This window comes from Monodon monoceros, unplaced genomic scaffold, assembly GCF_005190385.1.
Source record: "Monodon monoceros isolate NGI ecotype Baffin Bay Population unplaced genomic scaffold, NGI_Narwhal_1 Super_Scaffold_1, whole genome shotgun sequence".
NCBI lineage: Eukaryota > Metazoa > Chordata > Mammalia > Artiodactyla > Monodontidae > Monodon > Monodon monoceros.
This window is the reverse complement of record NW_021703765.1, coordinates 68,467,136-68,490,198: the sequence shown is the minus strand read 5'-3', so window position 1 is coordinate 68,490,198 and position 23,063 is coordinate 68,467,136. Positions and strand designations below refer to the sequence as shown.

Genomic DNA, 23,063 nt, shown 5'->3' with positions numbered 1-23,063 from the left:
CAGAGAAGGAACAGGAGGCCCATCGTGCAGGGCCTGTGGCCCTCGGAAGCTTTGGCTTTTACTCTGAGTGAGGTGGGAGCCGTGGGGGGATTTTGAGCATGGGGGGAGTGTGAGTTCACCTATGTGTGGCTGCAGGCAGGCAATACATGGAGGGGACAAATGAGGATACAAAGTCATTAGGCAAGAGAGGAAACTTCTATCTAGTTCTTTCCGAGCTTTCCATTCTTGGGCTGGAAATCACAACCCCACACTCCTCTGCTGGGCCAAGTGGAGGTTCCGAAAACGCTTGCTGATCGAATGAACAAAAGCAGGAATACTGGGTGGGATATTTTGGGGCTCTCTGTTGCTTGCAGGGTTGACTCAAATCAGTTGGTGTGTGTCGTGTTTTCGAGCTTAAAACGGCAGAAGTTCTCATGAATAATGCAGCTATATCCACACATAGTCTGGTTTGATGCTTTTTTTGTATCTCTGGCAATGTGGCTTCCGGGAGCTTTGGATAGTGGTGGGCTTGGGTTTGATGTGACGGGGGTGGCAGGAGGGACTCTGGCTTTCCTGCTTAGATATGTCTCCCGTGAAGTCTGGGTGGGTCCCTCCTGCAGTAACCTCCTGAGGGGCTCTGCGAGAGGGTGGTAGCTTTTGCTGCTGGTTGGCAGGTGGGAAAGTGCATTTCTGTCACCCACTTGGACCCACAGTTGTTGGCTGCAGACCCCAGGATGGGAGGTGAGGACACCTGAGTCCTTGTCCCAACTCTGCGCCTAACGACCTGTGGCCTCTTAGCGGGTCCCTTCTCCCTGTCTCATTCTCCTGCTTTCTAAGTGGACAAGGTCGGACGGCCCAGGGATTCTAAGAACATCGAGCCATCTAATTTGACCGGCATCTCTTTACAAGAGCCAAGCCTCTCCTGTGTTTTCTCTACTCTGAATTTGCCAAGTCTGTATTTAAGACTTATTATACTCAGTAGCTGATAAGACTTTTGGGGAGCCTTCACTCAAGGAAAACAAGGGCTCGACTAAAGCCATTCTAATGGGATCAAGTTTTTTTAAACAGCATTAACTGAGCATTTTATATGAATGACTTCATTTAAGTATCTCAGTGCCCTGTGGAGTGGATAAAACGTTCTCCCTAATAGAGAAGGATATTGAGGCACAGAGATGGCAAGTAAGACCCCTGCGGCCGTGGAGACTGTAAGTGGTACAGCTCGGGGGTCTGGCTCCAGGACCCAGCTCTGCACTCTGGAGCCAAAACCAATGTGGTTATAAGCTATGAAGAGAGTGTGGAGTTAGGGATAAGGCCAAGCTTTGGAGCCAGACAGCCTTGAGTTCAGGTTGCAGCCCTGCCGTTTAGGAGCTGTGGGAATCTCTCTGGCTTGAGTTTCCTTGTGTATCAGATGGCCAGGGCATCATCTACCACTCGTTTATGCTGTCACACGGGGGTTAGACAGTATTTGTGGAGGGACCAGGCACAGTGCTTGGCTCACCCAGTTAAGAGTGAGATGGAACTCGTTTGCAGAAGGACATTTTGCTGCCCTTTCTGGTCACGTTGAACTTGCAGATGCCCTCAGCATGGGATCTTGATCTCCTTGGGTAAGCCTTGGGCTGGGGGGTGCCAGGACCAAAGCAGCAGTGCTGTAGCCTAGGAAGGGGATCCAGTGGGACTGAGCCCTTGAGTAGGAGTCTGCAAGGCTGAGTCTTGACTGATGGCATTGCCATCCTCGGGTGGGCAGCTGGAGGTTCCCTCTGTGTCTGACTGCTCATCGGCCCCCGTGGAGGTAATCCCTCAGCCTCAGGAGGTCAGAAACCCTCGTGAGCCTGCTGGCCCTGCCTCTTAGCTGCTGTGAGCCCCCGGGTGAGGCAGCTAGGAGGGCTGAACTCCAATGGGGGCAGTGTATTTTTCTTTCTTTTAGTAGTACAAGAAGATAGGAGATGAATAGTTTTTTTTGTGCTTTTTCTTTACAAAATCTTGAAGGAACTCAGATTCTGGGCATTTGTGAAGGACAGTAACAGGTCCTATTGCCGTAGACCCCCATACAAAAATCGGATAACTGAAGCCTCAAGAGATCAAGGGACTTGGCGATACTTGGGGCATTGAATGAATTCTCCTCTAATTATTGTTATTTAGTGAATTATGTTGAAATAGAAAGTTAGAATTAGAGCAGCTATCATTTCTTTTTTTTTTTTTTTAAGAAATAAAGACATTTTTACTACTACCATTTATTAAACGCTACTCTAAGTGCTTTACTCTGTCTCATTTAATCCACAAAGCAATCTTCCTATAGAGTAGGCACAGATAGCAACTCCTCTTTACTGAAGAGGAAATTGAAGCTCATAGAGGTTAAGAAACAGGACTAAGTAAGGTCACACAGCTGCAAAGCAGCAGAGCAGGGTGTTTTAGCCAGCCCCGTCCAATTCAAGTTGGATGATAACTTGCTAAAAAAACTAGTTAAAACAGTAAATGAACACATAAATATAAAGCAGAAAGGGAAAGAGAGGCTAAGAAATGGATCTCTTGGTTCAAGGGTTTGGGAAGTTTGTAGTGATCCGGCTTTATGTACAGCTGTATCCAGGGGTTCCAGTGATGTTATCAGGACCATCTCTCTGTGCTGCTTTTGTCTGTGTAAGCTTTTTGCTTCCTCTCTATGGGGAGGTAGAGGGTTGCCCAGCCGCTCTCAGGAAACAATATGCCAGCTTGACATCGAGACAAACAGAGCTTCTCCTTCCCCACGGTTCTAGCAGAAGTCTTAGGATTACATCTCATCCGACCAGCCTGGGTCATGCGCTCCTTTTGTGCCAATGGCTGTGGGATGGATTGCTCTGATTGGTCAAGCCTGGAGGGGTGAAGTGTGGAGTCAGCCCTGTGAGAGTAAAGGAGGGGACCCAGAGGAGAGTCAAGGTGAAATGACCAGACAGGGAGATGGTAACTAGGCCAACAAACCACAGACATCCACCTTCACAGCCTGAGGGTCCTGCATTTGGAGCTCAGCCCCTAACAGTAGAGGTGGCCACTCTGATGCTCCGTGCCTGGCTGTGATCCCAAGTGCTGCCTGGGGACCTGCTGTGCACAGGTGTCTGCTGGATCAGAGATTTTTACTCTGGGGTGTGCAAAACCCTGAAATTGTACAAACACTTTGTACTTGCTGTATGGAGAGGGTATCCTCCATTAATTATCCTCAGGACCTGTAAAAGATCCACAACCCAAATACCCTAATACAGTTGGTGTCCTTTAATATGGTTTTAAATAAACCTTTCACAGATTAAAAAAAAAACAACAAAACATCCTGGAAGATGCTGGGATACAAAGGTGAATACAGTACAGTTTCCCAACCTCCACGTGCTCAGAAATGAAATAGTGTCTCCTAATTTCTAAGCCAGTGAGTCCTCTAATAATAATATCAATCTCTAATAATTATCATAATGAGCATTTATTGGGCACCTACTATATTCTAGACCTGCACTGTCCAATGTGGGCTACTAGTCACGTGTGCCTATTTACATTTAAATCAAGTAAAATTACATTTTAAATACTGTTCCTCAACGGCACTAGGCACGTTTCAATAGCCCCACGTGGCTAGTGATACCATATTGGACAATACAGGGATACAGCATGTCCAGAAAGTTCTATCATGTTCTAGACGTTGTGCTAAGTGCTTTATATCCATTAACATATTTGATCTTTAAAAAATCCTTAATAAATAGGACCTACCCCTACCTCAGAGGTAGGGGTAGGTCCTATTTATTATCCCATTTTACAGATGAGTAAACTGAAGCACAGAGCAAGTGAAGTGACTTGCCCAAGGTCGGAGAGCCCGTAAGAACCAGGATTCTAACCCAGCCCTTAAACACATTATCTCACTGCTTTTCCTCTTAAGGTTGGCTGGAGGTGGTTAGTCCATTTTCTGGTCCATCCTGAGTGTGAACCATCTGGGTATTCCGTTTCTTTCTTTCCTGCAGCCGCCCAGACCCCCAAATTTTGGGCAGCTTTCCAGAGAATCTCTGCACCCTCTGGAGTCCGTGTGTGCCTTCCTCATCCTTGAGGCCCGTGGGTCTGCGGAAACAGGGCATGTTGCCAGGGGAGCCGCCACACTCAGTAGGCAGAGCAACCGGGAGAAAGCTGGCGGGTGTCCATGGTGTGGGCTGAGAATGTGAAACACGCGGGCCCTTTTTCCTGGGGATGGGGGGCGGCCGGGGGATGGTCTTCAAGGCTTCTCCATGTCCATCCGTGGCTGGGTGTGGGAGTGTTGGCCGGAGGGACCTTTTGGCCAGGATGTCCCCAGGTGAATGGTCTTAGAATCAGGCACTGGGGAAGACTCCTTGTCGAGGGGTCTGGGGCACCTGTGCAGGGTGGCGATGACAGACCTGTTGGTGGGAACCCCATTCTCAGCCCCAGAGCACCTCTCCTTCCAGGCCCTGCTGGCTGGCGGGTCTTTCTACTCTTCGGAAACAATGCCTGGTGCTTATTTATAGCACGTCAGTAAACTATTAACTGGGGCGGGACAGGCAGCAGCCCGGGAGAGGCATTTGCTTCTCCTGCAAGCCCCATAGCCACCTTTAGGGCGTTTAAGAGTGAGGAACCAGAGGGAGGGCTCTTCTAACCCTCTGAAAATCCACATGCCACCACTTCACCATTTATTTATTTATCCGCTCATTCCCATCACACGGATGGGACTGCAGAAGGACACCCCTGTGGCTTTGCCTTCCTTACCTGTGTGGATGTGGTGGGCAGGGTGGAAGGATGTGGGCGTGAGGGTGGGGCAGATCAGTCCTGGAACTGCAGGCGAGAGAGAATCCCCAAAAAGGAAGCTTCGATCCATTCCCTGTGGTTGCTGAGGTCCTAGTGCCAGACACCTTCAGACCCCTGCTCTTCGAGGCCCCAGAGCGCCCTGCAGACCACACAGGCTGAAGGCGAGGAGGAGTCCCTTTGGAAGGAGACTCAGTCTGTTTGCCCAAAAGCTGGGACCCCCGCCGACATCCTCCATGAGTGGCAGAGTAAGGTAAAGACATTTTTTTAAGAAACAGACTTTATTTTTTTATAGCAGTTTAGGTTCACAGTAAAAATTAAATGAAAAGTACAGAGATTTCCCTTACACGCCCCACCCCACACATGCACAGCCTTCCCCACTATGGACCCCCCACCAGAATGGGACATTTGTTACAATGGAGGAACCTACATTGACACATTATCACCCCAAGTTCATAGCTACACTAGGATTCAGTCTTGGTGATGTGCATGCTGTGGATCTGGACAAATGCATAGGGACGTGTATCCACCATTATAGCATCACACAGAACAGTTTCACTGCCCTAAAATCCTCTGTGCTCTACCTATTCATCCTTCTCTCCCCCCAACCCCTGGCAACCACCCATCTTTTAACTGTCTCCATAGTTTTGCTTTTTCCAGAATGTCGTGCAGTTGGAGTCATACAGTATGTTGCCTTTTCAGAGTGGCTTCTTTCATTTAGTAATAAGCATTTCAGCTTGGACATTCTTTTCGTGACTATGGTTTTCCTTCGGGAACCGACGTGTGGCAGAGAGAGGGAGCTAGGAGGTGCCTGGTGAGCTGGGAGAGATGGGTCATGAAAGATGATGGCTGGGGCAGAGGTGGAGCTGGCAGGCGCTGCTGGACCCTGGCTGTGATTGTGACATTGGGCTTCACTGGGCTGAGGGAGCCGGTGCATTGGCCACCTGGCTGCTAGCGTCCCCACCGTGACTTGGGACTCCGGAGCAGGAGACCTTGATTCAGATCCCAGCCTCTTCACAGGCCAGATGACCTTTGTCCCTCCCAGGTCTGCTGCTTCGTTGGAAAAATGAGAATAGTAGCAATGACACCTATATTATTGTGAATCTTTGGGCTCACATATGTAAAGCTCCTACCCAGCTTGTGGGAAGCATCCGTAGGTGTCTGTTGAATGAATGAATGAACCTACTGTGTGCCAGGGTCGGTGCAGAGCAGGTAGTCATGGGTCTGAATCCCTGCCCTGCCATTTGAAAACCTTGTGCTCTTGGAACGTCATTTAATCTCACTGAGACTCAGTTTCCTCGTTTGTAAAAAGAGGAGGCTAATTGTATCCATTTCTCCAAATTACCACAAGGATTGGATGAGATAAACCTCCTAAACACAGTGCCAGGCGCACAGTGAGCACTTTATAAATAAATGCCGGTTGTTCTTACATAAAACAAATGCATAAAGCACCTACTATGTAGCTGCTGTTGTGTTTAATGCTTTATATTGAGTTGTCTGAGGTGTTTATATATATTTTGGATATCAACCCCTTATCGGTAATATCATTTGCATATATTTTCTCCCATTCCGTAGGTTGTCTTTTTGTTTCATCGATGGTTTCTCTTGCTGTGCAAAAGCTTTTAAGTTTAATTAGGTCTCATTTGTTTATTTTTGCTTTTATTTCTTTTGCCTTTAGAGACAGATCCAAGAGATATTGCTACAAAATGTATTATCTTATGCCTTTGAGACAATACTAATATCTAATACAAATACTGATATAACTCTAATATGAATAACACCCATTTTATGGATGAGAATGCTGAGGCTCAGAGAAGGGACATGATTTGCCCGAGATCATGCGTGCATGAGCTGGGATATGAATTCTGGAAGTTTGATTCCAGAGTCCAGTGCTCATGGCTGTGCAGTGGGTGTTACTCTAGGAGCTGGGAAAGGGAGGGGACATCACATCAACTCGAGGGGGTCTCAGGAGGGAGTAAGAAGGTCACGTTATCTGCTTCTGGAGCACTGGGTGGTTTTTCCAGAGCTGGAGGTGGAGGTAAGGGTGGGTGGGGAGGTAAGGGTGGGTGGGGATGTCAGGTGGAGGGTACTGCAGAAGCGAATGTCAGGTGGTGGGAGTCACGTGGGTCACACAGAAGGAATGCATGTGTGACTGGGAAGGGACAGGATTTGGCAGGAAAGGCAGGTGGAGCCACACCATGGGAATAGTTATAGCTTGCCAGGCGGTCCCATCCAGCCCCCACATCTGTGTCTGTGCTTTGGAGCTTCCCAAAATATTCCTTTCCCTCCCCCCCCGCCCCACCCATCAGCCTCAGCCCTGTTCCAGCCCCTCCCAACTCTCACCTCCTGCGTGCCTCACCCATATCAAATTAAAAAATACAGAGCCGCCAGCTATTTCCATGTAGTGCTTTTCCCTGCCACACTGTCCGTACATCTGTTCCTTCCTTTGAGCTCCAGGGCACCTCTGTGGGGGCAGTAGCAGGAGGAATTTTTTTTCCCTATGCTTTAGAGTTGGTGAATCCGAAGCCCAGAGACTTCATTTCTACTTGTACTTCAGATCTTGAGCATCACCTCCTGCAGGAAGCCCTCCCTGACCTCCCCACCCACCCAGTTTCCTTGTTATCTGTTCTCATAGAACCAAGTTCTTTCACTGCAGAGAAATGGCCTCGCTTCGTCATTATCTACCCATTGGTGTGATTTAGTTAATGTCTTTCCACCTTGTTGGACTGTGACCTGCGTGAGGACAGGGACTCTATCTGCTTGCCACCTGATGCCGCACACATAGGAGGCGCTCTGTGAATGTTGACTGACTGAGCAGTCAGTTTTGACAGTTTTGGTTCATGTGATACGTTATGGGAAGGCAGGTGTTAGCGGAACGTGGAAGAGGCATGCTTATCCCCGCTTGGGGTATGGAAAGTCCAGGAAGGCTCCCAGGAGGAGGGGACCCCTGGGCTGAAGCCTGAGTTGCAGTTAGCCAGCTGGAGCATGCATGGAGGGGCATCTGGCAGAAGGCACCACGTAGGCAAAGGTGTGGAGGTGAGCCCATTGCGTTGCCTTTGGGGACCTGCGTCTTGAGGCAGGGCTGGAAATACTGGCCTCTTAAGGTATCTGCATCTTGTTCTCAGCATCTGGGGTGCCTGCAGAGTGGCCCAGCCTATCCACCTCTTACCCCCCTCACCCCAGTCATTGTCGAGGGGGCCTTTGAGCTACCCCCCTTTTCTCCCCACTTTCCCCACATGCTGAGAGTTTTGTTTTTTATTTATTTTTGGCTGCGTTGGGTCTTCGTTGCTGCATGCGGGCTTTCTCTAGTTGCGGTGAGCGGGGGCTACTCTTTGTTGTGGTGCATGTGCTTCTCATTGTGGTGGCTTCTCTTGTTGCGGAGCACGGGCTCTAGGCACGTGGGCCTCAGTAGCCGTGGTGCACTGGCTTAGTTGCTCCGCGGCCTGTGGGATCTTTCCAGACCAGGACTCGAACATTGGCAGGCGGATTGTCAACCACTGCGCCACCAGGGAAGTCCCTGAGAGTTATTTTTAAAACCACTTCGAAGGCCCTCCAGGCATCCTAATCTAAGGGTCCTCTCCACCGTGAGTTTCTTGTAGATGTAAGAGTCAGGCTGCCTAGGGGCCTCCATCTCAGAAGCTGTTGCTACCTAAGCATTACTCACCCACCTGCACCACCAGGCACCTACCACCTGAGACCCCAGCTGGTGTGCGGATGCTCTAAGGCCTCCTCCGAGCAGGTGGCAGCTCTGGTGATGTTTATTTAGGCCTCCTATGTGCCACAGGCACTGTGCTGGGTGCTTTAAACCAGGGGTCCCCGTGGCCCAAATGCAGCCTGTTTGTGTGCTGCCCTTGAGCCAAGAGTGCTTTTTACATTACAAAGGGTTGTAAAAACAAAAGAGACTCTGTGATGTAGACTGTAGGTGGTCTAAAAAAGAGGTTTGCCAGATTTAGCAAATGAAAATTCAGAAAGCCCAATTAAATTTGACTTTCAGGGAAACAGTAATGTTTGAGCAAAAGTATTTACCATTCGCTATTTGGAACATACTTACACTATATATATATATATATTATATATATTTCTTATTTATCTGAAATTTAGATTTTACTGGGCATCCTGTATTTTATATGGCACCGCTATCCTAAAGCCTGAAGTATTTGCTGTCTGACTTATTACAGAAGAAGTTTGCTGACCCCAGCCTTACACACATAGAAGTTTGCTGACCCCAGCCTTACACACATAGCAAACGAGATCAGGCATCAAAGGGGCTTAGGACACTGCCTGGAACCCAGCTCCATAAGCACCGGCTACTGGTATTCGTGTTATTGGTATAATCAAAGTGATCACCAAATATATATTGAACTGCTTGTCTGAGGGGCTCAAGGTTTACTTGGGAGAGACGGACACTGAACGAATAAATCCACAGACGTGTAGTGACGATCAGACTGTGATAAGTTCTGGGGTGCCATGCAAGAGACTCTGTTTTAGACAGGGCGGTTCTGAGCACTGTGCCTGTTTTGTCTGTGGAATCCTCACATAGCATCCCTGTGAGGTGGTGCAAACATCATCCCCATTTCACAGATGAGGAAACCGAGGCCCGAGGTTCCCCAGCTAACAGCAGAGCTGGAGTTTGACCTGGGCCTGGTGGCTCCCAAGCCCATGTTCTTACTCACGTCACTAAAATGCCTCCCTTTATATGGTGCCAGCTGTGTGCTGGGTCTCATTTGAGGTCCCCTGCCTGTATTTTCCGTAATCCTTGTGACAGCCCTGCATACTGGGCCATGTGATTCCCATCGGGGCTTAGAGGAGTGAACACAGCACAGTGCGGAGAGTCAGGGAGGAGGAGCAAGTCGATTTGGAAGCTGGCAGGGTTCCAGGTGGGCAACATGAGGGTACCTGGGTGTGCGCAGGTGGCAGGTGTGAGGAGGAGAGACACAGGGCAGCCCGGGGAGCCACCAGGAGCCCCCCTTCCGGCTTTGCAGATTGGCCCGGATTTCCCTGTCTCCCTCCTGAGATTAATCCTCCTTTTATGCTGTTTAAATATTTGCAGGTAGAGGGAGGGAGGGATGGGGGAGGGCGGGGCATATTTCTGAATGGTTGCCGGATGGGGCCAGCGGTGGGGTGGGGTAGGTGCTCTGAGGCCTGATGTGGAGGCACGGCTGGGCCACAGCCAGAGGAAGTTGGGGTTGGTGAATAGAGCTGAAAGGGCCCCTTAGCAATTGGCCGTTCACCTAACTAACTAACCCTCATGAATATCCACCGTGGGCCACTCAGTGAACCTGACCATCGCTATCATCTCAAGAGTCATTACTGTTTGTAGCATCCCTACTATGTGCCAAGTACAGTCTCCACAATCTCATTCAAGCTTCACATTACCCCTGTGAGGTAGGGGTGCTAAGACCATCCACCCCATTTTACAGATGGGGAAGCTTGTCTAGCATCATGTGGGCAGTGAGTGGCCAAGGATTGGACCCCAGGTCAGTGACTCCACCTCTTGGGCCCTTAGCCTCTCTCAACTGCCTCCTCACATCCTGTCCTTAGAGCTGAGAAGCTGGTTCCAAAAAGAGTGAGCTCCCCATCGTTGGAGAAATGCAAGCAGTTGTTGGAGGACTCCTTAGAATGGAGCTGGAGAGGGATCACAGTTTCCCGACCACTGTGACCTTTGAGGTCCCCCTGCCTCTGAAGGGTCCCCACAGTGGGATGTAGTTGGCAGTCACATCCAGGTGACCCAGGTCTTCTGACTCCCAGTTCAGTGCCTCTTTCCATCCCCAAGTTGGGAGACACTGGAGAATCCCTCCTCACAGGTTTCTCAACACCTTGGGATTTCAGAGGGCCTGACCCAGGATTGGGCAGGGCTGGAGGCAGGGCTCCAGGTCAGGCCATCAGACCTGGCTTCAAGTCCTGGCTGTGTGACCTGCAGGCAAGTTGTATAAACTCTCTGTGCCTCACTTTATCCATCTCTAAAATGGGGATAATAATGCTCTCATGAGGATTAAATCAGACATTCTATACAGATCACCTGGCACTTCGTAGATGCTCTTAGTATACATTCTTTTATTCTAATAACAAAAGCAGAATGACAGAACAAAAGGAGAATAACAGAAGCATTTGGTTCACAGTGGCCTCTGCTTCTGCAGTGACAGACAAAGTATTTGTTAGAACAAAGGCCCTGGGTCTGAATCCTGCTGCCTCTGCGTGACCTGGGTCAAGTTAGCTAATGTTTGTGTGTCAGTTTCCCCATCTATAAAATGGGAATAACTTGGGAAATGACCTCATTAAGGTTGTGCTTACAGATAGTCCCCGGAACACAGCGAGTGCCCAAAAAAGTGAGGGTAAGCTTTAGCGTCATAAAGCTTCTACTGTGTGCTAGCCCGGCCTGCCCTTTCACCAGTCACATCACATTTAATTCTCAGCACAGCCCCAGGGGGTGATGGGTTCCACTTTACAGATGAGGAAACTGAGGTGCCAGCAGGGGCACGACTCGACCGAGCTCACACTGGACGTGAGTGGCCGGGCTGGAATGAGAATGCCGGTCTGTGTGGCTCTAGAGTGGCGCCAACCATAGTCACTGCCTCTGTGCCGCCCAAATGGGGCGGGATTCCTGGTCCAAAGCTTAGAAAATCACACAGGCCGCAAGGAGCCAGGATGGCACCCTGCCACTGCCACTGTCTCCAAACCACCCCTCGGTCCCTCAATCTGTCTGCCTCCAACGTGGACCAAGTTCAAGACCATGTCTGGGGGTCTGAGAGGGGGAAGGTGGTTGAGCTAATTTCGGAAATCTTCTGCAGCTGCCAGTCCCTCTTCCCCCGTCCCCAGTGCTGACCTGTCCCGGGGGGATGGGTCCCCCCCTCGCAGGAGTGGGCAGCAGCCTCTTTCTTCTTGCGGCGAGACCATGCCCTCTTCTGCAAGACTCTCAGTGACCTTCTGGGGGAGGCTCCCACAGCGTTGCCTTTTAATTTCCTCTCCTGGCCTCCGGCTGTCAGCCTGTTATGAACTTCCGGGAAGATATTCTAGCCCACAGCTGGGAGCCAACGGAGGTGGGGAGGGGCCCTCACTCGCCGGAACCCTTTGTTCAGGCTGAGAACACCCTGGGTGCTGCATTCTCCCCTCCACCACCCACCCCAGATCCATCCCCAGGACAAGAGGCCCAGAGCCAGGCAGCCACGGGCTCCTCCCTGCAGCCGGCTTCCCAGCTGTGTGACCCTTTGAATTTCAGGATCCACAGCTGTAAGCAGCTGGCCTTCTCCGCTCTGCAGATTCTGGAGTTGAGACAACGTGTGTGTGCAGTCAGGGTGCCGATAGGAAGCAAGTGCTTCCCCCAAGGTGAATTTAATAAAGGGCTGTTGACTAAGGCAAGGGAAGGATGCTGTGAGGCCCCGGGAAGCATGCAGCACCCCATGATATCAACGTTGGGGAACCAAGAACCGCTACTGCCCCCAGTCTGATCAGGGTGGGAGGGAGAGGTTCCCAGAAGGGGCAGGCTGTGTGGGGAGGGTCCCCAGAGACAGCTGTGACTGCTACGCCTCTTTCTTAAGGATTTGGGGGCAGCTCCTTATTTTATATCCTCCCCCACCCTTCCCCACTCTCCCCGCCTCTCCTTTTCCATCCCCTTAGATCCTTGAGTACAGTCTGAGCGTGCTTGAGATCACCTGGAGGGCTTGATCACTACCCCAGAGTTTCTGATTCAGTAGGTCCAGGGTGAGGCTGAGCATCTGTATCTCTGACCAGTTCCCAGCTGGTGCCGGTGCTGGTGCTTCTGGGCCCCACCCCAAGGAGCTCTGCTCGTCCCCATCGCACTTACCTCCCACCTCTCTTAGCTTGTGGCTCTTTGGACTAAGGGCCCCTTCAGGGCAGGACTGTCTTACTCCATCCCTGCAGCTCTGTCCACCTTGAACTCAGTATCCGAGGTCTGGTTCTCTTGCCGCCTGCCCAGATGAATCCACCTGCGTTTGTATCACTTGCAACTTGTCCCTGTAGATTGCTGTCCAGACATGTTGATCCGAGGTCAATGCTGAGATAGAGATCAGGATGCAGGAGGTCTATGAGGGCACGCTCTTGGGGTCAACACCAGGAGAGGTGAGGCAGAGAAGCAGGAGTGGGTGGAGGGAGAAGTTGGGCCACGATGTGGCCTCCGTGGAAGCCTCAGTCAGCCCTGTGGAGAGCTGGGACGGCCCTTCAGAGCTGTCCCATGTGAGGGCAAGGATGCCGGATCTTCACACCCCACATGCATCATTCACTGGATGGGCCACCCCGGGAAGGACTGCGACCTTGGGGGAGGCCCTCTCTGCAGCTGAGGTGACCCTGTTTCCTAAGGGACAGCAGCCCTCCCAGCAGCTGGCAGCCTCCAGTCCTCATGGGATCTGAGTGGTGCATTGCGGCATCTGCCACATCATCAGAACCTTCTCATGGCCCCCACCGCCATCCTCTCCCTACCCCTGAGTCCCATGGCCCCTGTACCCCACACTCTTCCTTCCTTTCCAGCCCCAAACCAGAAAGCCCTCTTGCTATCACTCAAGCACACAGAGCCCCCAGTAAAGACACCTGCCCATGGTTTGGCCACCAGCTGACCTCTGAATCTTAATTTTGCTTGGCCAGGCCATCCTGCAACACAGAGAAGTCAAAGCCCCCAGGCCCCATCCTCTTTGTACTACATCAGTGTTATCTGCCACATGTGATGGTTAGGGATGCACCAGGCCTTCCAGAGAGAGGGAGAGAGGAAGACGGCAGATGTATTAGTCTGCTCGGGCTGCCATAACAAGGTACCACTTGGTGGCTTAAACAACAGAAATTTATTTTCTCACAGTTCTAGAGGCTGGAAGTCCAAGATCAAGGTGTCGGCAGGATTGGTTCCTTTGGAGGGCCAGGCGGGAAGGATCTGTTCTGGGTCTCTCTCCTCGGCTGTTGATGGCTGTCTTCTCCCTGTATCTTCACATGGCCTTCCCTCTGTACCTGTCCATGTTCAAATTTCCTCTTCTTATAAAGACCCCAGATGATACCAGATGAAGGCTCACTCGAATGTCCTGATTTTAATTTAATCACTCTGTAAAGATCTCATCTCCAAATACTGTCACATTTTGAGGTCCTAAGGGATAGGATTTCAACATGAATTTGGTGGGGGGCCGGGGAGGGACACAGCTGAGCCGATAACATTAGGGGAGGTGACAGTTTACAGGATTGGAAAGCAGGTGACAAGGAAAAGGAATGGAAAGAGGTTAAGGCATCCTGGGCAGGTGTTTGAGGCCAGAGGGGTGGTGCCAGCCTAAGGGCCCCTACTAGTTGCTAGCAGAGCCGGAAGCTAAAGCCGAAGGGTGTTTCACGCATCCCGAGGACGCTCACAGCCTCCTTTTGTGGAGGGAGCCGATGGGGCCTGGTGGCTTCTGCGCTAACCGTGGCGAAAGAGGCAGGCTGGCAGCAGGGCCTCTGCATCAGAGCCACTCCAGAGGGTGACAGGCAGATGGCCGCCTCCAAGGAACAGGAGGACGTTGGCAGGGGGGCTGCAACCTGCTTAAGAGAGGGCTGGCCCTCTGGAAGGAGCTGAGGCCCGCCCTGAAATGGAGTGGTCACGCTTTGGCACTCCTCCCACCCCCCAGAGCTGACCTGCTGCTGCAGGGAACACCAGCCCGGCAGAGCCAAACGTTCCTGCGCCGGGTCGGTGAGCTGTAAAAACACGCCCCTCCTGTGTGTTTCTCCTTTGCCCTCACCTGTCCCCACACAATACTCCAATACCCAGACTGTGGGTTTTCTGCACAACAAACAATCCCCCAGTGCCAGCTGAGCATCCTACAATTAACTCAGTTCTGACACCATCTATCGGAGATGGCATCCGATCCCACAGGTTAAGGGCTCAGTCCCACAAGACTGACCCCCCAATTTCAGGTACCAGTTGCACATCTCAGATTGTTCCTCGTACTTCTGGCAGACCTGCTGTAAGTCAGGGTTCTCACCTCCTAATCCCATCACAGTGCAAGTTAGGATTTCAGCGTATGAATTTTGGAGGAACCTAAGCAGCCCATTGCAAGGAGTATCCTCCCTCCTCCGTCTCAGTTTCCTCCTCTGTGAATGGAGAGGGTATTACTGTGAAGTTCTTGTGATGATCCAGTGAGGTGAGGCAGGCAGGAGAGAGCTTTGCAAACTGTGACACACTCAGGACTTACTTACACACTTGCTCATTCCATCCCGCCTGCTTATAACTCCAAGCTCAACCTCACCCCATGTAGGCTGCCCTTGGTGGCCGTGTTTCCCCTGCAAGGTTAATTTTGTTTATTGTTTTTAACTTGGTTTTACCTGCATACATGTGTTTGATGGCAGGGACTTGGGATGCATGGACCAGATTTGATATGTTGACGGGCAGCAAAGAGGTCATGGTCATCATTATTAAAATGTTACTATTTATTGACCACCTACTATGTATCAGGCATTATGCTGAGTGCTTTACCTATACTTCCTCATTTAAACCTCCCCGTGGGAAGTATGCATTCATCCAACAGATACTTATTGAGTGCCTACTATGTGCTCTTCTAGGTCTTAAGAATAGGGCGGTAAGTGATGTATATGGGTCGTGGAAGTCAAGAGATGCCAAGAAAGAAGCAAAATACATAGCGTGCTAGGGGCAATAAACACTATGGAGAGAAATAAGCAGAAAAGGGGTATGTTGAATGCTGACTGGGGTGGGGTTGAGATTTTAAATAGGATGATCAGGGATGGTGACATTTGAGTGAAGAGTTGAACCGTGTAGGTTTCTAGGGAAAAAGCATTCAGTAAAGGGAACAGCAAGTGTGAAGGCGTGAGGTGGGACCATGCCCTCTGAGCTGGGCAAACAGCAAGGAGATATGGGGTATGTGCAGTGAGTGACGGGACCAGTGGGGGAGGAGGTTGGGAGGACAGTGATGGACCCAGGTTATGTGGAGCCTTGTGGGCCATCGTGAGCACTTGGGTTGTCAGTCCAGGTGAGATGGGAGCCACGGGAGAGCTCTGAGCACCGGAGGGATGGTGGTCGGACTTACCCTGTTTTTTCTAACTAGAAAATATTTATTTATACTACATTAACACATACATGCTTCTTAAAATTGTGGTAAAATACAGAGAAGAGAAAATTCACATCCTTCACCATTTTTAAGTTCAGTAGTGTTAAGTATGTTTACATTATTGTGTAGCCAGTGTCCAGAACTCTCTTTATCTTGCAAAACTGAAATTCTGTACCCATTAAGCACTAACTCCCCATTTTCCCCTCGTCCCCACCCCAACTTCTGGTAGCCCCATTCTACTTTCTCTATGCATTTGACTACTTTAGGTGCCTCATATAAGTGGAATCCTACAGTATCTGCCTCTTCGTTTCTGGCTTATTTCACTTAACATGACGTACTCAAAGGTTCATCCATGTTGTAGCATGTGTCAGAATTTCCTTTTTAAGGCTAAATAATACTCCATTGTATGTATACACTACATTTTGTTTATCTATCATTGTTTATCTATCATGAACCCTTGGGTTGTTTCCACCTTTTGGCTATTGTGAATTACACTGCTATGAACATGGGCAAACAAACCTCTCTCTCTGTATATAATATCTAAATATAAGATCATGTCATCTGGAAAAAGAGATACTTTTCCTTCTTCCCTTCCAGTGTGCGCCCCTCTTTTGTTTCTTTTCTTGCCTAATATATCTGGCTGACTTCCAGTGCTATGTTAAATAGAAGAGGTAAAAGCAGGCATCTTTATTTTGTTCCTGAACTTATAGGAAAAGCTTTTTCAGGCTTTCACCACTGAGTATGATGGTAGCTGTGGGCTTTTCTTATACAGGCTTGACTCGGAGATAATGCAGGTTTGGTTCCAGACCACCACAATAAAGCAAATATCACAGTAAAATGAATCACATGAATTTTTTTGTTTCCCAGTGCATGTAAGTGTTTGTTTACACTATACTATAGTCTATTAAGTGTCTATTAGGTTATTCAATCTGTTGGTATCCAGTTGTTCATAGTATTCTCTTATAATCCTTTTTATTTCTGTGGCATCCCTTGTAATGTCCCCTCTTTCTATTCTGATTTCAGTTATTTGAGTCTTCTCTCCTTTTTTCTTTTTTGTAAAAAAAAAATTTATTTATTTATTTTTGGCTGCGTTGGGTCTTCGTTGCTGCGTGCGGGCTTTCTCTAGTTGCGGAAAGCAGGGGCTACTCTTCGTTGCAGTGTGCAGGCTTCTCATTGCGGTGACTTATCTTGTTGTAGAGCACGGGCTCTAGGCGCACGGGCTTCAGTAGTTGTGGCTTGCAGGCTCTAGAGCACAGGCTCAGTAGTTGTGGCGCACGGGCTTAATTGCTCCACGGCATGTGGGATCTTCCCCGACCAGGGATCAAACCTGTGTCCCCTGTATTGGCAAGAAGATTCTTATCCACTACGCCACCGGGGAAGCCCTCTCCTTTTTTCTTAGTCAGTCCAGCTTAAAGGTTTGTCAATTTTGCTGATTGTTTGAACCAACTCTTGCTTTTGTTAATTTTTTCTGTTCTCTATTTTGTTTAATTCTAGTCTTGATTTCCCTCTGCTAGCTTTGGGTTTAGTTTATTCTCCTTTTATAGTTCGTTAAGGTGTAAAGTTAGATTGCTGATTTGGGATCTTTATTCTTTAACGTAAGTACTTCCAACTGTAAATTTCCCTCTTATCACTGCTTCCCTTTCATCCCATAAATTTTTGCATGTTGTGTTTTCATTTTCTTTTGTCTCAAGACATTTGTTGATTTTTCTTGTGATTTCTTCTTTGACTCATTGTTTAAGCGTGTGTTTAACTTTTCATTTATTTCTGGATTTCCCAGTTTTCCTTCTGCTGTTGATTTCTAGCTTCATTCCATTGTGATCGGAAGAGATACTTTCTTTGATTTCAGTCTTTTAAAATTTATTAAGACTTGTTTTGTGTCCTAACACAGTAATCTGAAGACTATTCCATGTACACTTGAGAAAAGTGTGTATTCTGCTCTTGTTGGTTGGACAGTCCATGTGTCTGTTAGGTCCAGTTGGTCTATAATGTCGTCCAAGTCCTCTGTTTCCTTATCGACCTTCTGTCTGGTTGTTCTGTTGACTTACCTTTTAACAAGATCCTTCTGGACACGTTAAGACAGCCTCTAGCATGTAGATGCAGGGAGACCAGTGAGAGGTTACAGTGTCAATCTAGGAGAGATATGACTTGGACCAGCATCACTGGCACCTGGGCAGTGCTGTTGGAGGGGAGGAAAAATGGTTGGACTCTGAGTCTGTTTCAGTGGTGGAGCCAAAAGAGTCAGTGAAACAATTCTGTAGAAATTGGAGCTATAGGTAAAGGAGTTTGCCTAAGCTCCTACAGCTAGTAAGTGGCTGAGCCAGGATTTGAACCCAGGTCTGTTTGGCTCCCAATTCTTGGCTGTTGATTACTCACTGTGCTTTTGAAAGTACTCCCGATCCAGCTGCCCGGACACCCACCCCCATGCCTCCCTGACAGTCCGCTGTCACCACTATTTGGCCTGAAGTCACTCCCTCTGCCTCTATTCCCAAAGGATGTCCAAGTCTAGGTGCTGGGAGCAGAGAAAAGAGGGAGGCAGGTACCTGAGGCTGAGGAGGGCAGAGAGGGGGCCAAATGCTTTGAGACCATGTGGGCTTAACGGCATGTTGTAGAAGGGGCTCAACCCCTGGAGTCGGATAAACCTGGGTCCAAGCCCTGAATCCACTCGTCACCAGCTGTGTGACTCTGGGCAGGTTACTTCACCTCTCTGTGCCTTTGTTTGCTCCAGGGGTCATTATACTGCTACTCCGTTTACCCATGATTATAGTGACAAGAAAGCATGTTTTTCAACTGGAATATTCTACCAAAGCAGAAGTCAGTCATCTTTCAAGCCATTCATTCCTCAAACAGAACTTTATTGAGCACCTACTGTGTGCTGGAACCACAGTTCTTAAGCAGGGAGACACGGAGTGCTTGCCCTCATGGGGTCCACAGCTTGGCAGGGGGGACAGGTGCTGACAGAATCATCACAAATCTGATGGATGTTACAAAAAGCAGCCACTGTGGGCCCCCAAGCAAGGAAATTTAATCTTAACAGGTGATGTTTCAGGCAGGACCAGAATAACGGTAAAGGAGACCAGGTGTGAGGTTCTCGGTAGGGCAATGACCTGCATGCAGCTAACGTTTATCGCGGTACGCTGCACACCAGGCTCTGTACTCAGCACGTGGGGCGCGTTACCTTGTGCAGTCCTCCCGTTGCCCCTTGTAGGCGCTGTTCCTACAAGCCCTGTACCCAGTGAGAACACTAAGGTTCAGAGAGGCGACATGAGTTGCCTGAGGAAATACAGCTAGTAGCTAGACGGGTCAGGACATGGCAGCTGGAGCCAAAATGAGAAACATTTTTATAAGTTGGAATTCCAGCTCTGCTGCTTCCTAGCCGTATGGCCTTGGGTGGGCTAGTTCATCTTCCTGAACCTCAGTTTCCCCATTTGTAAGTGGGACCAGTTCCGCAGGCTCAGTTAGATAGTTTTCAGACTTTGAAATGCTGCTGGCAAAACCAGGCTTAGAGCTTGCTGGGCTTGGTGGCCGGGAGCTGTTCACGGTGCGGGTGCTGACTTGGTTGTGTCGGGGGAAGTGCTGTGTCAGCTCTCAGGTGGTCACTGCCATGTGTTTTTCCGGAGAACATGGCCAAGGATGCTTTGGGTTCTGTCTTCCCCTCCAGAAGGCAATCGGAAGGGAGAGAGAGACACTGAGAGCCTGAGACTGCTCTCAGACAGGCACGTGGATGGGCTGGCCAGGCCGAGTGTAGGTGGGCTGCAGGGCAGCCAGAAGGGAGTAGGGGCTCATCGATGGGGGTGGATTCCGGATCCCCACGTCACAGCCCCAGAGATGTAGAGCTGGGACCAGGTTTTGAGGTCATCTCTTCTGACCTCCTCAACCTCCAGGTGGGCAAACTGAGGCCTTAGAGGGGAGAAACACTTTGCTAAAGTACTACAGTGACTCCAGACACAGTGGGGCCCAGAATCCAGCAGAGCAGAAGGGCATTCAGGCCACCAGAGGGCCACCTCCATAAGCAGAGGCATGGCTGCCCTTTCAGCGCTGTGTCCCCTGTGCCTGGCACACCACAGGTGTTCAATAAATATTTGTTGAATGAGTGAATGTAGTATGAAAAACACACAGCCTGGGGAGTCACACCCAGCTTGGATTCTGTCTCCACTCTGGGCCAGCTCTATGCTTCTGGGTGAATTTCTACACATTGCTAAGCCTCTGTTTCCCAAAATAAGATCACAAATCCAGCTGGTAGGTACCTGAGCAGGGATTTGAACTGTGGTCTACAGGATTCCCTGATTTTTCATACTACACCTTCCTGTTTTTTTTAATATACCCGTTTCATTCATTCATTCATCCACTCACTTAGAAAATATTTATGGAGACCTACTATGGACGAGGCACTGTTCTAGCCTCCATGGATACAGCCGTGAAAAAAAAGGCAGACAAGGCCCTGCCCTTGGGGAAATTATATTGTAGAAGATGGAGACAGACAGTAAACAAATAGGACAGGAAGTACTCTGAAGAAACCATAACAGGGGGTGGAAGGAGTTAGAGGTGGGATGCCTTAGATGATGTGGACAGTCAGGAAGGAGAGGACATTTTTCGTGACACCTCAAGAGAAGCCCACTATGCAGAGAGCCTGAAAAAATAATTTAGTGGAGTGTGGAGCTATCAGAGGCCACAGGCCCTAGCCCTACAGAAAACACAGCAGGGAGGATGTGGAAGGAAAGCAGTTACCAAAACATCCCAAGCAGCCTGAGAACACCGTGGGGGGTGATGTAGCCCTTTGAGGTTGCACCCCGAGTGGGTTTGGGTCTCCCCCTCTGGTGCCTCTGCCTTCCAGGTGAAACAGATTATGGAGGAAGCCGTCACGCGCAAGTTTGTCCACGAAGACAGCAGCCACATCATCTCTTTCTGTGGTGAGTTAGTGGCCTTGAAAAGCGGCTTTTTTTCCCCTCTGTGGGCTGCCTTGGGGATGTGGCGTCTTTCTTTGAGCAAAGTTCTCATGTCATTCTTTTGCTTTTTAACTGCGAAGTTATTTTTGGATTCTAAAGGGACTCCATTAGGGAATTTGGAAGTAGAGAAAAGATTTGGAAGTAGAGAAGAAATTAAGAATGACATCTGCACCCCGGGAAAAGGTAATCATGGTTGACACAGAAGGATGCCTTCCCTCCCGTGGGTTCCGTTCGCACTGATCCTACCCCAAGCGACCAAGGGTCTTGCATCTAAGGGATGGGCTCTACATCCTTTCCTCACCCAGGTAAAGAGAGAGAATGAATGAGGACTTAAAAAAAAAAGAAAGGAATCAGGAACCATAGACACATCCCGAGGGATCTCTTCCAGCTGGCTCAGCAAAGGAGGCAGGCTCAGAGCATGACTGAGACTTCTCTCCTTGAACCTGCGAGGCCCACAGGGTTCCAGGAATAACCTCGCTGCCCGGTTCTTACTGTACTTTCACAATGGCTAGAGACAGGTGTCTTACCGTGTCCCTGAAGTCAGGATTCAGTGCATAAGCAGTGTGTACATATACGTGGGAGTGTTTCTTTCTCCCTGAAAACCTTTTTATTTAGTGATTGGAGTCTCATAACAAAGGACAAGCTGTAATGCTCCCCTCACGGTCTTGGCCCTATAGAGGGGCCCATCAGCCTCCATCCAGATGGCCGGGGACACCACCCGTGGGCCTGCAGCTGGCTGAGCACATGCCATGACCTGGGAGACCACTGACGTCAGCTTAGCCCCTTGCAGCCCACCTCTGTTCACATCCCACCTCTGCCACTTCTTGGCTGGGTGACCTTGGGCAAGATCTTATTTTTTTAGGTGATAATGCATTTAGTTAAATAAATATATATATATACACATATATATATATTTTGGCTGCACCTCCTGGCTTGTGGGATCTTAGTTCCCTGAGCAGAGATCAAACCTGGGCCCATGGCAGTGAAAGCGCCGAGTCTTAACCACTGGACTACCAGGGAAGTCCCAGAAATACGTTTTATGTATATATTGGGTTGGCCAAAAAGTTCATTCAGGTTTTTCTGTAAGATGTTACGTTATGTATAAAAATACACATTTATGCGTGCACATATATATACACACACATATATATGGGAATATATATCTCTATATATAAATATAGATATATATCTCTGGCTTTCTTTTTTCTCCTGGACATTTTTATTTGCAAAAGACATGATATGCATGTCTATTTTGGGACTCACTAGCATACCTACCAATTAAAGACTTAGAAGACTAGAGAGTGATAAAAATCATAATAATTCTCTAACTCTGATCAGAGTTTGGGGGTGAGAGAAATCTGCTGGCCCTAAATGAGACCTGAGGGATGTCCCTGAGGATTCTTTTGTCCATTGTTCCTTATGAGCCATTGTCGGAAAGTATGGAATAATGTCTACCAAGCCAGAATGGATCATGAACTTAATCAGTATAAAGAAATGAAAGTTCTGGGTATGTAAGCAAAACTGAAGATATTTTAGAGATCATCACCCAGAATATTTTAAATCCATGAGCAGATTAGGCAACATGTGAACAATCTTCAAAGCCAAGTCATTGCTAACAACAGCAACAAAAACAACACAAGCAATTAAACTGAAACCTCTCAGTATTTCTCCTTGCACATGGCATGACCTTGGCCAGCCTCTTTTTTTTTTTTTGCGGTACGCGGGCCTCTCACTGTTGTGGCCTCTCCCGTTGCGGAGCACAGGCTCCGGACGCGCAGGCTCAGCGGCCACGGCTCACGGGCCCAGCAGCTCCGCGGCACGCGGGATCCTCCCGGACCGGGGCACGAACCCTCACCCCCTGCATCGGCAGGCGGACTCCCAAGCACTGCGCCACCAGGGAAGCCCTTGGCCAGGCTCTTGAGTGCTGGTGTCCTCTTCTGAAAAGACAGTAACTAGAACACTTGCTTAATGAGTTTTGCCACGGGGATCAGGGAAGGTAAACCTTAACACTGGCTGAGTAGGTGCCCAAGAAGGGGTAGCTCTTATTATAAATTAACATTTTCCCATAAACATTGATTATGCTCCAGTGCATACCAGAGAGCTCCCAGTCTGCTGTGTAAGACGGAAAGTAAGAAGATAAATAAAGGCTGCTGAGAGTATCAGATGTAAGATAGGGGCCATCAGAATGGCCTGCACAGGGTCTGTTTCTTAGAAGGGAACACTGAGGACCAGAGGGGGAAAGTTATTTGCCTAAGGTCACACAGCAAGTTAGTGGTAGAACCCAGGCTACACCCTAGATCTCTTATTTGAGGAGGGCTGGGCAGGGCCTCCAGGGGAAACACAGAAATGGGAAGATTATGAC

The 23,063-nt window shown here is 49.2% G+C and overlaps 1 protein-coding gene across 4 annotated transcripts in view; it reads left to right on the top strand.

The window, feature by feature from the left end:
• The window catches only part of SGSM1 (small G protein signaling modulator 1), an 82,683-nt gene that overhangs the window by 5,770 nt on the left and 53,850 nt on the right, over positions 1 to 23,063 (top strand). For 2 of the 4 annotated variants that reach the window (XM_029227643.1, XM_029227662.1), the window contains 2 exons: positions 20,590 to 20,665; positions 20,801 to 20,884. In XM_029227643.1, coding sequence (XP_029083476.1) covers positions 20,602 to 20,665; positions 20,801 to 20,884 — 148 coding nt within the window. In that variant the 5' untranslated portion in view covers positions 20,590 to 20,601. The remainder of the gene's footprint in view (positions 1 to 20,589; positions 20,666 to 20,800; positions 20,885 to 23,063) is intronic. The other 2 variants (XM_029227668.1, XM_029227652.1) reach the window with 1 other exon arrangement.